Source organism: Psittacula echo (assembly GCF_963264785.1).
Source record: "Psittacula echo genome assembly, chromosome: 2".
Taxonomy (NCBI): domain Eukaryota; kingdom Metazoa; phylum Chordata; class Aves; order Psittaciformes; family Psittacidae; genus Psittacula; species Psittacula echo.
This window is the reverse complement of record NC_137737.1, coordinates 121635766-121654409: the sequence shown is the minus strand read 5'-3', so window position 1 is coordinate 121654409 and position 18644 is coordinate 121635766. Positions and strand designations below refer to the sequence as shown.

The 18644-nt window shown below is 39.9% G+C and overlaps 1 protein-coding gene across 1 annotated transcript; it reads left to right on the top strand.

Annotated features, from left to right (window-relative positions):
• Positions 1-12190: 12190 nt before the first annotated feature.
• Positions 12191-18287, top strand: CYP7A1 (cytochrome P450 family 7 subfamily A member 1; the record flags this gene model as incomplete). Its single annotated transcript, XM_080611465.1, has 6 exons — positions 12191-12273; positions 13551-13791; positions 14429-15042; positions 16157-16284; positions 17200-17375; positions 17988-18287. 6 exons carry the CDS (start codon positions 12191-12193, stop codon positions 18285-18287), a joined length of 1542 nt encoding a protein of 513 aa, XP_080467591.1.
• Between the last annotated feature and the right edge of the window lie 357 nt (positions 18288-18644).

The following is an 18644-nucleotide window of genomic DNA, read 5'->3' as shown; positions in this document are numbered from 1 at the left end:
CATGCAATTACAGATCATTAAATATATATGACGGGCAATTTTGGGCTGAGGGTATGGGTTCGAAGAAATCCTGTATTAGGTGCCTTCTGGGTGAGGAGGGAGGGAGGGAATCTAGCTCTGGTTTAATAATGACAGGTGGTTACTGCATTTGAAGTGCTAAATTTTCTGCATGGCCAACACTGATTTTGACATAAGTGGGGGCAAAGGTTTGAAACTTTGTGTGCTCAGTAACTTCATCCTGCAGTGAGGTCAGTGCAGTGAAGACCTGTACCCACCCTAGAGAATCAAGGAAACTGAAGCTTGGAAGGGGGTGGCACATGCCTCAATCACTCTGTGATGTGAACTGAGGACCCAGGGTCAAAGGAGATACTTCTGAGCCTCAGAGTTTGAAGGGACATTGGGAGGGCCAAGCTGTATCTTTCTAAGAACTCCACCAATAATGGGGATCTCCAAGGAGTCAGAGGTGAATTGTCTGAACAAGTGGCTCTTGATTAGTTTCTGAGGTATTTGCAGAAAGATTATGTATTGTTTAAGAAGTGGAACGAATGGCGAAATTACCAGATTTTGATGTTGAAATTAGAACACCCATGGGCGATAGTGTGGTATTTTTCCATTGTCAATATACTGTTTGTGGGTTTTTTACTAGTCTTGCGCCAACTTTCAAACAATAATAGAAACTACCTACTGATAGGTATCAGTCTCAGCTGTTGCAAAAATCATCATAAAATAATACATGCTTGTTACCCAAAAATGCACATTTCTCCTTTGAAGCTGGAAACAAGTTATGCTTTTGTTTGTTAGGAAGCTCTCCACCCCTTCAAAAATAAGACATTATCAATGGTCACTCAAAACATGTACAAACTGTGCAAGATAGCACCCTGTCAGTACTGGAAATGGAATATTTGTATTAAAGCAGTTCTGCACCTGGCATAGTTATGAGGGAGTTAACAGGTCCTGCTCTAACCCAGGTACAAGGAGTGTCCTGATGTAGACCTACTGTTTGCATTGCTAGAACAAACCCGCCCCAAACCAACTTCAGTTACTGCTGCATTGCATTGAACTGTGTCACTAAACCTATGGGCTTCCCAAATAAGAATTTTTTGAGTTTGCCTATAGAAACAAGAATTTCAGCATAAACCTCCATCACACAGAATCAATTACAGTACAGGAGCTTTGCCCCAATAGGGCACTTAACACGAAAAACTGCTGGAATTAAAATTGCCTGGGTCACTTTGTTTCCAACTTCCTGTTCATATAGGTTTGACCCTGTCTTTTAAGGTCAATATAACATATTACTTTCATTGCCCCCTCCTCAGCCCACAGGGTAGATGGTGGTCAGTGAGTGTGTAATTTTCCACTGTTCAGTTGGCAGTTTCATGCCTGATTTCCTGTCTGGTATTCAAACTCTGCTCTAAAGATGGAAATACTGATGTTGTCACCACCTTTTCTAAGTAACACTCTAGTGGCTGAGTGCTGTGCAAACAATCACTCATTTTTCTATCATGATTCCCAGGATACAGACAGGGAATTCAGGCACTGAAGTTGAATATGCTCATAATACATTATTCTGAGCTCTCAGTTCTACAAAATTGTGTCTCATGTTTGTGAGAAAACAGATTTTTTTGGTAAATCATCACCTTTCTGATTTCACTTATGGTTGCATGTGCCCAACACTTCTTCTGCAAATTAGACTCTAGGGCCTCTGTGGGGCAACTGGAAAATGAGGAAAACACAGAGACCACTTGTGGAGAGCCTGGCAAGAGAACTTGTTTGTCACTGCAGGAGAACTCTGCAGCGGAGGTGGGAACAGTATCTGCTTTGCAGCCTTCCCATTCAGGGCATGAGCACAAAGATGTTCCTCTCTCCTCATTCATTAGATACCTTCCAACCATTAGAGCAGATGAAGCAGAGGTCCTGCAGACAACAGGCTCCTTCATGCGCAACCCTGGGTGAGTCCTAGGAGAGAGGAGGCAGGAAAGAGAGCCAACAAAGGGGTGGATTTGAGCAGGCAGGTGGGAGGGATGACTGTGCTCTTCCTGTGCCTAATCCACAACTGGGACTTCACTGGAAAGGACTTAAATAGCCAAACAGCCTTTTTTTCTATCTTTGACATACATGTTTCTGTATTTTAAAATCTGTATTCTTTGTTTTTATGTGGTAAAGCCTAGGTAGGCATAGTAGAAATGAGGCCTGTATTTCACAATAACAGTATTTTTTTTTTTTGTTTAACTGCTTCCCCAGGGATTCAATGTTTTTTTCCTTTCTCCCATTGTCTTTAAATCAACATTTTATTCATTCATGTTACATATGGTCTGGTTCAAGCCAAGGTTATGGTGTCTGATTTAGGTGACATTCTATGGTGCAGATGAAGCATGAAGCCAGGCTAGAAAACAGGTCCCTCTGCCCTCAAAATGCATAAATAAAATAGCCTGTCTGAGCATATTTCTGTGTTCTGCTTTAACTGAGTCACAGTCATACACTGGAGTCAGCTGAATGTGAAAATGCAGGAGGAATTTAGGTGGGCTTGAATATCACTGCCCAAGAAGCTCCATTGAGATCACTCAAGCAAACATGGTGGCTGCTGGTAGGCCTGGGAAGGACACACTAGCCACCTCTCCTCCACACTTTGCAAACACTTTGCAAGCACAAGTGTTTGTGCCAAGCACAAGGTAAGGAACATGAGGATACATGAGCTCTGATGCCTCAGTGGAGCCTGGCACTTGGTCTTAAAATGCCACTGAGGGTAAACTTGAGTAGACACTGGCCTCGGGGCTGAGGTGGTGGGATGGAGGTGGGCACTTCTTTCACGCTGCTCTGGTTGCCAGGGAGGTAACCTCTGTCAGAAGAGAAGAGAGCTGGGGCAGATAGCAGTGCATCTGCTGGAGAATTTTTATGGTACCATACACATGTGGAGCTTAAATAAAAAAGAAAAAAATTAATGAACAATGCATTGGGTAGAATCTTACTGCAGTATGCAGTTGTACATGGAATTTGCAAAGATGTGTCTCAAGCAGGTTCCTTATTTACAATTGCACCAGCACCAATCCCAAGAGTGGTGGCATGGAGCACCTCAGCCTGGCCAAGGGTCCATCCCACAGCCCAGCTCTGCTGCCCAAAGGTGACTCGTGAGCTTGAATCCCTGAGTGCTCCCAATCCAGTGTGGCTACAAGACAATGCTGAGGCTGTTTCTTATCACTGAGGGAAACATCACTCCCCTTGCAAGTAGTCTGTTCTGTCTCTGGCTTTTCTGCTTCTAGCCTGTTTAACCTCTTCTTGCAATTGAGTCTCCATGCCGTATCATTCCTTTGTCACAAATTACCACTGCAGTTATAATTAGAATTTCCCTTTTACATCTGTCACCACTGGAAGTCTTTGGACCAGCCCAAAAATTCTCGAGGAGACTGTTGTGGGAGTTTGCATTGCCGTGAGCTATCAAAAGGTGGCTTCTCCAAAGGCATGTGTTGGTGTTGGCAGAGTGCCCTCACTCTTCTGGAGAGCTGTCTCCACACTGACTCAGCAAGTCAAATGCTTTTTGTAGCTCAGGAGTGGTTTTTGGAAGGCTGCCACTACATTTCTGACCACACCAAACCTGTTTAACTTATTAGATCAATCTGGAGCCATATGGCTACTGGAACACTGATGTTTGTCAGTTTGTTAAGAAAAGCAGTAATTTGTTACCCTTTTTAAACTTTCCAGCTATTTCACTGCTTCTGTCTTTTACCTTGCTTTCGTTTATCTTCGTCAGCTCCTGTTCTCTGCAACACCTACCTGTCTTCCCTTATTCATCAGGCTTTTCTTCCTATGTTGCCATGTTCTTTTTGTGCATTTCTTTATTCATTTTTGTCTTTCTGCTTGTGGTTTAAGTCTTTTCATCTGAAAAATAAAGCCATATTAGGTAAATCTCTTGTCTTTTCCTGTTTAAGTTAAAAATAATATAAAAGCATATAGAAAGAAATATGTAAAATGCAATATTACAGCAATTCTGGTACTGGCAAATCGGAATTACTTGTTAAGAGTTAACACAGTTTTTTGGGTTAGCCATCTGCATTCAGTCGCAATTCCATTTCCCCAAGCCAGAAGGCCAATTCACATGCCAAGCTAGTGGGCTGTGCTTTGGGCAGCTTGTTTATGTAGTCCTATATTCATCATTTTTTAATCTAATCTGGACAGTTGAGCAGCACTTTGAAGTTGCTTTCATACTCCCATGTCTATTACAATACCAGGCCTTATTTTTGCTTCCTTCTGCACAGTGAGGACATTGTTCACTGCATAGTTCCCTTTAGCCAAAAAAAAAAAAAAAAAAAAAAAGAAAAAAAAAAAAAAAGAAAAGGAAAAAAGCTTTGGTGGTATAGAAAGATGATCATGAAGAGCAATATATCACAGAAAAGGATATGACTTTGGATTGGATGTGGTTGTCTGCTATAAGTGGCAGATTTCTGCTGCAACGTAGAGAGGAGCTCACTCTTCAATTCTTCACTCGTATCCTCCAATAAATGGTGTAATGTAAAAAGTAGCACATAGTCCTGGGGAAAATACAGCATTCCAGTTATTCTAGCAGTAGAAGGACACATTGTTTTCCTTTGGAAGAATAAAATGTGTATCAGTTGCATAGCTGTGTGCCCCATGCTTCATCCAGCTCTTCACATTTTGCACAGTCCAGTGAAGCTTTGATCTACATTAAACGACACATTTATGTATAGCTGTTCCAGGCAAAATTTCCAATACCTAGGCAACAGGCTAGGAGTGATCCACCAAGGATGTGCTCAGAGAACGATCCCTCTATTCATAGATAGATCAAAGGGAAAAGTGATAGAGGATCATGAAACAAGAGGGAAATTCCCTAAGGAAAACTGTGATGTAACATCTCTCTGCCCACCAGGCAGCCCTCAGTGTTTCCAGGCTGCAGATATTTTCTAGCTGGCATTGTCAATCCCACTCCTCAATTTCCCCACTTCTGGAGACTTCTTCAGTCCCAAAGTGGCCATAATAGCCACTGAAATCACCATCCGGGGGAACTTGCTGATGGTTTCCAGCTACTGATTCCTTGTTGGCCTCTGTCTCCCCTTTAGATCTGCAGTGGCCATAGCCTGAAGGAAGCATCCCCACTGTTGACTAGAGGTCAAAAAACCCAAGCTGTAGGATCAGAGGAATACCAGCACCCGCACAGAGAAGATGGAAATAGCTGTAAACAACAGAGTTCTGAAGATGCCGCCCTTCTCACTCAATAAGTACTGGTGTCAGTGGTTATTTTTAATATTAATATTTCCTTTACAAACTGGCCTGCCAACCTCTGTCTTCTGCTATTATGTTGCCAAAGCCTTTCAGTTATTTTCCAGTCTGTTAAAGATAAAACCAGATTGATTTCATCTAGATGGCTGCCTTGGAGTGAAGAACAGCAAAACAACCTTTCTCTCTTCCTGTCCTTTGGTCTCCATTTAAAGTGCCTGCTAAACCAAGAGCCAAAGTATCTGTGAAAGGATTTGGTACTTGCTTGTTGGTGGTTAAGCCTCTTTGCCACCTTGGAGCCTTTGTTTTGACTTGCTTTGATCAGCTTTTCTATTCTCCCTGACAATTGTGAGGTTTAGATGTCACTCAATACTATCTTACTTGGAGATGTAAGTAAAAAGGGGAACGGTCTTACATATGCTTGTAGAAATAAACTTGGGCATACATATTTTAGCATTTTAGTTTGGATCAGGAGTGCAAAGCAAACCTTTCAGATGTCCCCTCTTTCAATGCTTTGGTTTGCATTTGGTGAGGCAGGCTTGGACTTTACAAAGTGCATTTTTTAATTTTAGATGAATGTAAACCTTTGCAATACAGGAGGACATCTAGTCTGTTCTGCTGGTGGCTATTCAGTCCATTGCACCAGGGAGCTAGTGTGAAGAGAAGGAATAAACCTCCAAAATATGGATAGAGGGGACATCAGATCTTCGGCACCATTTCACTCTACAGATCCACTCTGGTTGTCTTACACCACTTGCTACTGCTGACATAAGCTTGGAAGTATAGAGACCTTCCAACATCTCAGTCTCTGTGGCTTCTAAATGGGGATGTAAAGTGAGTTGTGAGTATGATGAAGTAGGACACGTGAATTAAGAAGTACGCTTAATGGAAGGCTAACTCAGGCAGATGAATGCATGCAACAAGGTGCAAAAGAGCAACTAGTAACCTACAGTGGTATGTGGGAAACAAGATGGTGCACTTCTATTTTTTTTTTTTTTAAGTAAAATAAATTAAAGAAATAAAAAGAGGCAGCGTAAGGAAAGCAAAGGAAAGCAAAGAGGGGCAGAAAGTGCCGTTACACTCCCTGCTCCATCTACTGGGGCGGGCCAGAATAGCTTGTCATTTTCATCCAGGCAGTTACACTGTAGTAATCTGCTACTGGCTCGTTACCTGACCACCTTTCTCCAAACAATTATTTGGTAGTAGTGAGCTGCATAATTTCTGTAATCACATCTAACCTTTATTTCTCCCAGTTCAGTGTTTTGAGGTGTAATGGGATAATACAGAAGATGCTGTTTTGTTATCAAATCGTATGATTCAACTCTAGAGTTAAAAAAAAAAAAACAACGAAAAGCTTTAAGAAGATGCCATTTGCTGCACTGAGTGTTAATTACTCCTCATGGTTCATTTTGCATCCATTTCTTTTCTTTGCTAGGGTTCTCATCTCAGTTCTCTTTTGTCTCTACTTTCATAATTGCTCTCTTTCTTTACAGTTTCTTCTCTGCAATACCTAGAAAAAAGTAACTTAATTAAACCTTAATATTCTCAGTAGTTACTAGCAACTATAGGTCGAAGAGTTCTCTTTTCTACAGTTTTAAGGAAACCTGTCGTGCCAGAATGCAACTTATTATTAAAATACTCTCATGCAAATGAAGGGATGGTAGTTGCTAATGATATTTAGTTTATAATGCTTAAAGAAAATATAGTGGCATTGTAAGCTCCAGGTTTTGACAGAAAGATTTTGAAGTGACATTGCAAAAGAGCAGAGAAAATCCCAGAGAGAAAATGAACTGATACAGTGTAACCAAGCAAAGTTCATTATTTGATATATGAGCACATTCAGAGGATACTCTAAGATATAGACGTAAATACTAACTTAGTCGTTAGAGGAAACATCTGTACATATTATTTAAATGCTCAGGAGCAATTGTCCTGAAACAGGATGCAAATAACCCAGTTCCCAAACCTGTCCCACTAATTATAACCCACTAATGTTGATTTAGTGTGAGATGTCCCTGCCAATGGCAGGGGGGTTGGGACTAGATGATCTTAAGGTCCTTTCCAACCCTAACTATTCTATGATTCTATGATTATCCTAATGCAGATACAAGTCATTGTATATATGCAGAGTACTTCATGATAAAAAACATGACAGGATCAAAGATATCACAAAGATACCAGATTACAGAAAAGTTGTATCTCTACCATACTACATTCAATCAATCTACTGAAAAGCAAATAATAATTAAAACAAAAAAGAAGTCTGAGCACACTATTTTCCCGGAGAGAGATGACTCACAAATTTTGCAGAAGACTGAGTAAAAGGTAGATAAAATCTGCCCTTTGAACAACCACAACAGTTGCTAAAATAGAGCTGTAGAATGATTAGCATGTATTTACTTCACATTTACATTAGCAGCATGAATTTACTATCAATTGTGTAGATCATTAAATAATTAAACTGATTGACATTATTCTCTTCAGCATCTTTAATATTGTTTTACCCATACCCTTTTAGATACTCCATTCTTCTTTAGGTATACAAGACTTCCACCTTTTCCAGTTCCCCAAGAAAACCAAAGAAAAGGTGAATCCAGGTAGAGATCTGTTAGATTTTATTTTGGGATTACAGTCTTTCTGAGGAAGATACCACATTTCTGGCATGATCCCATGATAACAGCAGCTAGTTTATGCTCTTTTAACAAAGTTCTAAAGTGACAGAGAAAATAAGATGGGATCAGAAGTGGCAGTGATCTAGAGGTGCTGTAATTCCATTCCTAGTTGTAATTTTTCCTCAAGGGGAAGCACAGAAAAACCGGAATGCAATGAAGATGAGTCACTAATGTGGACTCATCAAATGAGGACTTAATGGCTTCTGTGCCATTAACCTCTCTCTGTGATGGCAGGTCTTTGCCAAAGCACAGCTGGAAATCGTGAATGCAGGCTGGGCAACGACACTACGTGGTGGGAGGGCAGGTCTGGTATTGCTGGTGGACACAGCAGACAGCGTGTCCACCTTTGTGCCAGGAGCATCGCTGATGCTTTCCAGTTTTTAAATGCACAGGGGCTGCCTCAAGTGAACAGTGATGCTGGTCAAGGACCTTCAGTTTCTGGACTGGCTCCTCAGTACAGGATCCTGTGTGATGACAGCCATCATTCCTCCCTAAAAATAGCTGTTTCTTATGGCTGGAGAAGAGCAAAACCCTAATCCAGTTGAAATCAACAGCAACATTCACAATGACCCCAGAAAAGTCAGGTTTTCAGCTCTGCCCTCAGGAACCTCAGCAGTCTTACCCAGCTTACCAGCACACAAAAAACAATCCACAGCCTTCAAAACACCCACACCCACACCCTGAACAAACCTAAGTTACCCTTCCCCAGAAACTAGGAGTATTTGAGCTTTCATAAAAGCTATTTACATGTATTTACATGTATGTAGATGCAAAGAAAAATACATATGCGCCTAAAATAAATACCATTTCTCTTTTATAGAAACAAGACAGAAACACTGACTAGCACAGTTCTATGACTGCTGTAAACACGCAAGTGCCATTCAAAAACGTTTACCAGTAGGTGGTGGCATGTAGTTATTTATTAGCAGTTTTCTGGCTGCAAAAGGTTCTGAGCTACAAGCAGCTATGCTGTGCAATTTCTTGTTTAAACTTTCGTATTGCTCCACCTTTCCAAGGTATCTTTTACATGTTTCATAGCTGCAGATATGATTCATAGCTGGAATTATGCCTCCTGGCTGTGGCACGTCAGGTTGTTCCTGCTCCGTTAACTGAAGGGCTGCCTCCACACTGCCAAGCTGGAGGTTTTTTTGTGTGGTTTTTGTCTGTTGATGAAATATATTGATATTAACACAGTTCTTGCAACACATGCAAAAGAAAAGGGTCAATAATTTATTTACAGGGTGTACCCCTTATTTACTTCCAGTGAATAAATGTTTTTTATAGTTAGCTGTGTGCAAGTTTGTTATTTACTGTCAAATATAATCAGCAGCCTCTCCTAACTCCATCACACCCTTCTGTGCCCCAGTGCTCCCAAATTATGAAGACTGGAAAAAAACTATTTGCCTCAGCTTGGCCTATCTATTATTGTCTGTTTAAATACCATGTACAGGTCATAACTGAAGAAAGCCATATAGCTACAACACAGGAGATGGAAGCTGGGGTTTGCATGGTTAGTGAGTTGCTTCTGTACAAAGCAAGCCAGAAGGCTTCTCCTAGGCTTCAGGAATGACATGGATGTGAGCTGGGCCTGTTTGCCTTATGGGAGCAGTTTTGGCTCCTCGAAGGCCGTAACCAAACATACTTCATGGGCTGCAGCAGATGTGACAGATAAGAGTGCTCCTGGAAGCCTCTGTCCATAGCTAGTGGGCATAGCTAGGTGAAAATGTCTTGGGGAAAGTGGTGCAATGTAACCAAGCATCAGTCTCGACACAAGTCATGGCCCTGAAGACACAAACAGAGCTGTATCTCTGCTGACCTTGCAGCTGGTGTGAGCAGCCAGGCTGAAGTGGAAGCAGGTACTAAACACATCATACTGGGTAAAATACCAGCACATTACCTTGTATGCATCCACATCCTCTGGAGTTGCAATTTTTGGACTAGTTCTAGTTCAGTATGCACTAGAGCTTAACCAAAAGGTCAAATGACAGTTGTTTAAAGGTTTTGTGTTTTCTCACTACCGTCCAGTGCATTGCCGAGTTTCTCTACTGTTCTGACGGGATGAACACCCATGTTCAAACCTTCAGTGGCAAAGGCTTGTACATTCAAAGATACGTGGTTCTTTATTTCTCCTGGTGTCATTGGCCTGAGGTGAGTCTTGATCCCAAGTATGTCAGTTCTTTGCACTAATATTATTCTTACCTTTTGTGCCAGGATTCTGCTTCACAAAGCCAGGGTAAAACAAGTCATTGTGTTGTTTCTGACTGCATCCGTAACTCTTGTGAGTTGCCCTTTATGGATGGGGCAAGAGAGTCAACCTCTTACACAACACATAACATGCTGCAGAAAATGTAATACGTGTCAATAAGTGCAAGAACATGGTGCTTTCAAGCCCTGCTGTACAGATTGGTGGCAACTACCTGGGCTTTGGCAGTGTGAAATGGGACCCAGTATCCAGCCAGATGTCATGTCTTTGTCTGAAACTGAAGAACAGTGAAATACCATATCCAGAACATCAGGGCACTCTACTGGTGCTGCTAAAAATCAGGAAAGCCTAATGCTCACTTGTATAAATGAAAGGGGATTCACACTTTTCACCTGCTGAATTTGTGTCAGTATCTGTGGCACACAACAACCCTGCTTACATTTATCACAAGGACATAGGCCACAGGCTGCAGCCCACTATGGTACTGTCTTTCTTTGGGATTGTAGATTGGCCTATTTAAGAAACTGGATGGGAGATGATCTAGAACTGGGAAGCACCTTAAACTATGCAAAAGCAACTCTGCTGACAATAGTAGTTTATCAAGGGTACTGCCACATAAGGGACATAAGGCTGAGACACATGCAATAAGAATTAGACACAAACGTAATAGAAGTAACATACTTGTTTAGGATGAGAAGATGATAGCATGTAGTCAAAGACAGCACCCAGAACTGAAATTTCCCATAATGGAAATAAGCAGGAAACTGCTTTTATAAAGCAGTTCTGTTATAACAAGCTAAATTCAGCTGATGAAAAACAGTTTTCCTAGGAAAACAGAAGAAACACCTGTGCTTAAGTGAAAATGGGGTGAGAGAATGGATTTTGAGCTGGCACACAAAAGGAGTTGGCATTCAGATCAAGTGAGGGCAAACCTCAGTGCTGTACAAAGAGTTTATTTTTTCAGTGTAGGAACTTAAAAATTGCATCAAATGTAATGGCATGTGCAACGAGTTACCCAGTGCCTCTCTGCCTTCATTGGTTTGAAGCCAGGACAATATTCCCATCTGCCAGATTTCCAGCTTGGAGCCTTCAGTGTAGTGTTCAATTTGGATGGCAAACAGGACCAAGTCTTTACTGTTTTATCACACATCTATAGGGATACCAGCAAATACTGATACAAAAGTAAGCCTACGAAAGTGAGCCTGAAAAAGTTACTAAACCCCTTGGAAAAATATTAGGCCTTGAATGACTAATGAGGGATCACTATCTGCTGCCTGAGCTAAAGGCAAGGCAGTGTTTGAACTCTCACTAGTCAGAAACAGAGAGGGAAAAAGATTTAATGGGAAAATAAAAAGTGACTCAAGGACGATGAAAAAAAAAACCAACCCAACAAACAAACCCACAAACAAAACCAAACCAAGCAAGCAAAACAAAATAAAAGAAATACAATTGTCTCGTCCTGCTTTCTTCTCTCTCACACTGAATTATATAAAGTCCATTTTGCCCATCTCCAAAGCCATTTCTTTGCCCACAGCTGAACCCCTGCCATTCCCTCTTGCAGTGGCATTCCAGAGACAGGGTAGTCAGCCCACGAGAAGGAGGGGATGAGAGGAGCAGGCTGGCAGATGAAGAGCAACCTGAGCCCAACCTTTTAGCCCAATCTGACTCCTCTGGACACCTGTCAGTAACCATTTCATGTATTGCTAAACTTGTACTATAAACTGCAATTGGTAAATCTGCAGAGCAAATCAAAACACACCTGACAGACCTTCAAATTATCAACTATTACAGCTGTTTGATTACTTTGGAACTGCTACTGATATGTGACATTAGCTCAAGGCCATGTCTGCAACTGTCTCCATCAATCCAGTGGAGCTCTCTGCAGAAAAATGTCAGAAGAGAGATGAAACAGGCTCTCTCCAGAAATGGTTAATCAATAGCTTGCTAGGTTGATTGAATGCCATTAGATACAGCAGTGCACCTACAGTATATAAATCATGGCCTGTCTTCTGTATCATTCTCAGTCACCACTCCTGCCATACTGGTAGTTACCAGTTTTCCACTTGGAAGTTTTTGGACATTACCAGAAATGTTCATAGCATCAGGGGTCTGGGGAACAGTGCTAATACTCTGCTGTGGGTTTTTGTTTCTTCTAGGGAGGAGGAGGAGGAGGTAAGAAATCTCTTTGTAAATGCATCTCAGTGTACCTGGCCTTTATTTCTGTTAGATATACTTTGTACACTTGTTTGGTCTTCTGGGAGATTTATGTTACAATAGGACTTTTGTGTATGGTCTTTTTAATAATAGTGAGTTAATGCCTAGACATAGCTGTAAATACAAATCTATGCATAAATGAGGTAATTAAAATATGAATATGCATGTCCCAATTTCCTAAAGTACTGGGCTATAGTTCTGCATACACTGTAATCATAGATAATATCCACTTATATCTGATTATAGTGTAATACCTACTTACCAACATTTTCATATCATCAGTCTATCATACCTGGTAACACAGTTTAATAAAGGTAATATTTATGTACCTTACTATGTCGAATATGTATCCCTTAAAAGCATTGATCCTGTTGGCACATTTGCATAAGGAGCAAGTAATTTGCTTAACTATTGTCTTTTCATACATTTCAGCAGTTATTTTCTTGTTTTACTTTAAAAAGTTTAATAAAAAAAGATGAAAATAGTTAAATGCCGATAATAAACAGTAAATTCAGATAACATATATAAGGAATTTACTGGTAAAGCTGAAGTATTATCTGAAAGTTATTTTAGCAGCTATGGTGTACTTATGCAGGAAAGTAGTTTTCTGAGTCTATAAACTATATCATTGGAGCATATGCTTCACTTTAAACATATGTTTCACTTAATGACACTTTGCCAGACGGACTAACCGTTATGCTTACTGAAGATCATGGCAAAATTCCCACTGTTTTCAGCAAGATCTGATCCAAATGGGATATGCCAATAACAACTTTTCTATACTACAAGGCTGTTACTTTTGGTATTCATATTGAATTGTGAATGCCATTGCCCAAAAATATATGAGACAATATTAGTGGGGTGCATTATTCATTTATGGAACAATTTCATAACTATGCATGTTAGCTAATGGCAACAATTCTGCATTTAAACAGGTGAAAAATATATTCCTGGTCTAGGGAAAAAAAAGATGACATATTCAAGCTGTGGTTTTTTATGTTTATTATAATAAAGGCTGTTAAGGTTATTCTCCCATAAAGTTCTTCTACCATAGACCTAACAAAAGGCTTGTCCTTGAAGGGGAGAAAAATTATTTGTCAGTATACTATTTGAGGAAAAGTGGGTGTAGCATTTTTTTTCACATTAAAAATTACCTCAGTATTTTGCTTACCTGGTAGTCCTGGAGAAGAGTTCTTATACATACTTTTACATTCAGCTTTGTTTGTCTTTTGTAGGCGACAAGGTGAGCCACCACTTGAAAATGGGCTCCTTCCATACCTGGGCTGTGCCTTGCAGTTTGGTGCCAATCCCCTTGAATTCCTCAGAGAAAAGCAGAAGAAGCATGGCCACATTTTCACTTGCCAAGTAGCAGGGAAATACATCCATTTCCTCACTGACCCATTTTCATACCATGCATTGATCCGCCAGGGAAAACACTTGGACTGGAAAAAGTTCCATTTTGCTACTTCTGCAAAGGTACCCCTTTAAAAATGTTTTTTATATCTAAAATGCAAAAGTATCTGTTGGCAGGACAGACATACCCAGTCAATCCTGATAGCATAACTGTGCCTTTGAAATAGAATCATTTTCACATTACTGCCCTTTTATTGTTTTAAAACATCGGGGTCTTTTTTTCCCTTTCCTTTCTGAAAATTAAATATGCAGTGATTTAGATTGTCCAAGAATGACATTGTTTAGACATGAAGTATCCCAAATGGTTAAAGCAGAAATACAATTAACACCATCTTCAAAACAATAATGTAGCTTGCTGAAGCTGATACTTTCCTCAGGGGGTTCTCACTACCATGGAAGAGTCAGACCTAAGGCCCTAAAAAATGATGCAACACAATAGCAGCTCAGTCAAACTCTTCCTGAAGTAAGCAGAAAGGCTCCTGTTGATGTCACTGGGATCTATTTGTAAGCATCTATTGAAATATGTTTTCATTTGCCTACCTCACTGCTTTCACTGAGAAAGTATCAGCTCTAGTATTAATAGCCCTTATTATGCTTCCCTCTAGTAAGCTATAATATGTCATCTTTCATTTCTGATAGACTTTATCATCAAGGTTATCACTGGCCTTATTTATCATGTATACAATTTCTTTTGTGACAGGCTTTTGGGCATGGTAGCATTGACCCAGAAGAAGGAAACACCACAGAAAATTTTCACCAGACTTTCATTAGAACCCTTCAAGGTAATGCCTTAGATGCCCTCATTGAAGCGATGATGGAAAACCTACAATACGCAATGCTGCAGTCAAGAACATCTAAACTTCAGTCTAATACCTGGGTGACAGAAGGACTTTATGCATTCTGTTGCCAGGTAATGTTCGAGTCTGGCTTTTTAACACTTTTTGGTAAAGAATTTAATTTAAATAATGACAAAAATCTATCATCAATGCAAGAAAATGAGAGAGCTCATATCCTAAATGCCCTCGAGAACTTCAAGGAATTTGATAGGATCTTTCCAGCCCTTGTGGCGGGGCTGCCTATCCACCTCTTCAAGAGTGCCTATAGCGCACGTGAGAAGCTGGGAGAGGCACTCCTCCATGAGAACCTCCTGAAGAGGGACAACCTCTCTGAGCTTGTCACCCTCCGCATGTTCCTGAATGACACTCTGTCAACTTTCAATGACATGGAAAAAGCGAAGACCCATGTGGCAGTGCTCTGGGCCTCTCAAGCGAACACCATTCCTGCCACATTTTGGAGTTTGTTCTATCTCCTTAAGTAAGTCTTCTGTAGAAATATTTAAAAAAAAACCAACAAACACTCCAGGGAAATGCTACACTTTGCCAAGAAAGCTTTGGAGTAAATCTATACGATATGATATTAAAAGTGCTGGTTGCAGTCAGAACATTAATTGTATGGAAGGCTCACAGTATAACTGGACAATTTTAGACCACCTCATTAGAGCTGGCAAAATGAGCTTTAGCTTCATTATTGTTTTCACAGATACTTAGTAGAAAATAGTTTCTACATTGATAGATGTTATTGATGTTGCAGTGTAGACTTGTTGAGCTTGTTACTCATGAAAGGATGCACAGTTCAGATACTACTATTAACGTCCGTTTTAGTAGTGGGAGTCTGTGCAGTACAATCCACCTCAGCATAACTAACTCTTAAGTATGTATCTAAATTGCTAATGTTATTATTTAGCCAATGGCTTGCACCCTTGTAGCAACCTGCCAGTGCTAATATCTGAGGTTCTCTAGTATTTTGCACTCCAAGAATCCACTGGATTTAAGTCTATCTGGCCTTGGAGTCTTTTAAAAGCCTGTTTTATTGTGCATTCATCAGGATTGTTAGTTCACCATAGCTCATATATTCTGTGTCTGTAAGAAACTCTGGACAATGAAGGATACTATGTGGACTTTTCTTATTAGGAAAATTCTTTTCAGCTAGACGGAATACTGCCATCATGTCCTGGACATCATCCAGGATAAGTGATGTTATAAAACTGATCTATTATCCTGTTCCTAAACTTTCTACCCACAGTGGGACTATTTCCTAATCTACAACTGATTGCTTTATTTCTTATGCTTGGCATTACTTTTTAGTGACATTACTGTTTATTACCTTTTGCGCACATCAGTTCTGTCCCACTTATCATTGGAGACAGAATCAAATACTTGAGGTTCTTTTCCTTTTTTTGAAGCTATCATACCTTTGCCAAGACATGAAAAGTGTAATTGCAGCATTTTGCTGCAATATTTTAATTTTAAAAGGTACTCGTCATCTGGCAAACTAAAGTTTAGTCATGAAAAAAGTTAATGGCAACACCCCCTTTTTAAAGCATCCTTAAGTGTAAAATTATGTTATATTTCTGCTGGTTTTGTCTTAGGAACCCAGAAGCCATGAGAGCTGCTACCAAAGAAGTGCAAAGTGTTTTGGAAAGTGATGGAGAGATCAGCTTCGATGGCAAACACATTTCCTTAACCCGAAAACAGCTGGATAATATGCCAGTACTAGGTATGATTATTTTATGAAGGAGTATCAGAAATGGCACCACAATTTTCAGAGTCTTCTATTTATTACCATATAAATGCTTGCTATGGAATTACCATGGAATTAGCTAGCAAACACTAGGAAAAAACCCTGTATGTACTTTAACAATAGCCAACAAAATCAGTCTTCCCAATATCCCAGGTGGTACTGACAGTATCAAAATTCATGTGAATAGCACTTTTTCTTGCTAATGGCATGTCTAAATACTGCTATACTGCTGCATAATACAGTATTGGAGACCCCTGGATAATTCAAAACCATGGGGGGTTTATAATGACTTTAGATCAAATAAAAGTGTGTTGCCAAATTTTATATCCCTGTTCTTACGATGTGAAGCAGAATCTTCCAATAACTTTTATTTCTTCTTAATGTATTTCAAATTATAGGCATATTTTTCAGAAGTGTCCAAGTTACAGAGGGTTTTGAAAATTTTGCCTTTTAACTACTGTTGCTTTAAAAAAATAATATTTTTTTATTACATTAAAAAAGAAACAAACCCCCCACAAGTTACTTTTTCTGAGCACTGGTTTCCATGCATCACCTCTTAAAGTTTCAGAAAATCCTGATCACTGCACTGTTTCTTTTTCTCATTACATTTCCAGTTTTGAGTGGCTTGTTCTTTATCTCAAGTAAAAATGTGTCTCACTTTCAAGTATTCTGTTACATCAACTCTAAGTTCTCGATGTTATCTGCAGAAGGAATAATAATGCTAAAAAGAAATGAGAAAGATACCTTCTTAGGCATTTAGAAAGTTATGGTTAAAATATTTCTTCTATTAAATGCAGGGTTTGATCATGGCTCTGAAATATTTCAAAATGCAGGACCTCCCCCAGGGACATACTTTGTCCACAGTAATCATTCCTTTTCTTCTCCCCACAGACAGCATCATCAAAGAGGCAATGAGGCTATCGAGTGCTTCCATGACATTCCGAGTTGCCAAGGAGGATTTCACTTTGCACTTAGAGAATGATTTTTACAACATTCGCAGGGATGATATTGTAGCTCTTTATCCTCAACTGTTGCATTTTGATCCAGAAATATATGCTGATCCCTTGGTAAGTATTTATCAAAGTGCAATAAGCTCTGAGCTCTAGCAGAAGCTAATATGCCTCTAACTAGAGCATTTGTCAGGGGTGCCCCATGTCTGGTTTGCTGTTGAACTCCAGTCTGTTCTTACACCTGGATATGTAATGATGGACAAGAAAGAGAATAAAATTGGTGCAAGCACTGTATGCAAAACATATTTTAGTGTAACCAGAATGTGTGCTGCCAGCCCCAGATAGCCTTGTACTTACTGCCTTCCTTGGTGAGGAAACATCACCATTGTGGGGAGCTGAGGGAGGACAAGGATAAAGGTAAGATTTTCCCAGAGGCACAGAATGAGAAATCTTTCAGTTCTGCTGCATGAACAAGAATGGAGGTTATAACTTTAAGACAGTCATAAAAGAAAAGGAGAGTTTCCAGCAAAGAACCTGGGATCATGTCCCACATACCAGAACTTCTCAGGGACTACCCTCTCCAAAACACCACCATGGGGCCAGGTGCTACTATAATATGCTTACTGCTAGAGGCTCTTCTTTCCCAGGCTGCATTTTGTGTCTGAATGGAATTATCTCTCTTTGAAGGTATTCAAATATCAACTAACTCTTTTGTGGGTTTAATTACAGACATTCAAGTATGATCGCTTTCTGAATGAGAATGGAAAAGAAAAGACTGACTTCTACCACAGTGGTCGCAAACTGAAGTATTACTATATGCCATTTGGGACAGGCACAGCAAAATGCCCTGGCAGGTTATTTGCTGTCCATGAAATTAAACAGTTTCTGGCTTTGATTTTTTCATATCTTGAGATAGAGCTTGCAGACAATGACGTGCAATGTCCTTCTTTAGATCAATCCCGTGCAGGACTGGGTATTTTGCAACCAGTCAATGACATTGACTTCAGGTATAGACTGAAATGCCTATGAATATATATATGATATTATATATGTAAACTATGTACTATATGTGCACTATATAACATATACTACATGTATATTTTATATATATATGCAAATGAAACATTGCAAGTCTTGGGGGAAAATCTGTATGAAGGTAATTCGCCTAATGGAAAATGCATAATATATACCATTATTGTACCAGCATGCAGGGGTTTTAATGCACTGTGTTGGTGCAAATGTCTCCCCTTTTACCAACCATTTTGAAATGCAAGTTAAGATTTGAATTGTGTGTGTGTACAGTAGTCCTTTTTTCTTTTTTTCTGTCAGCAAATACTTTCCCAGAGGTGGTGAGAATTTCATCAGGTAATTCAAAATCATTACCAA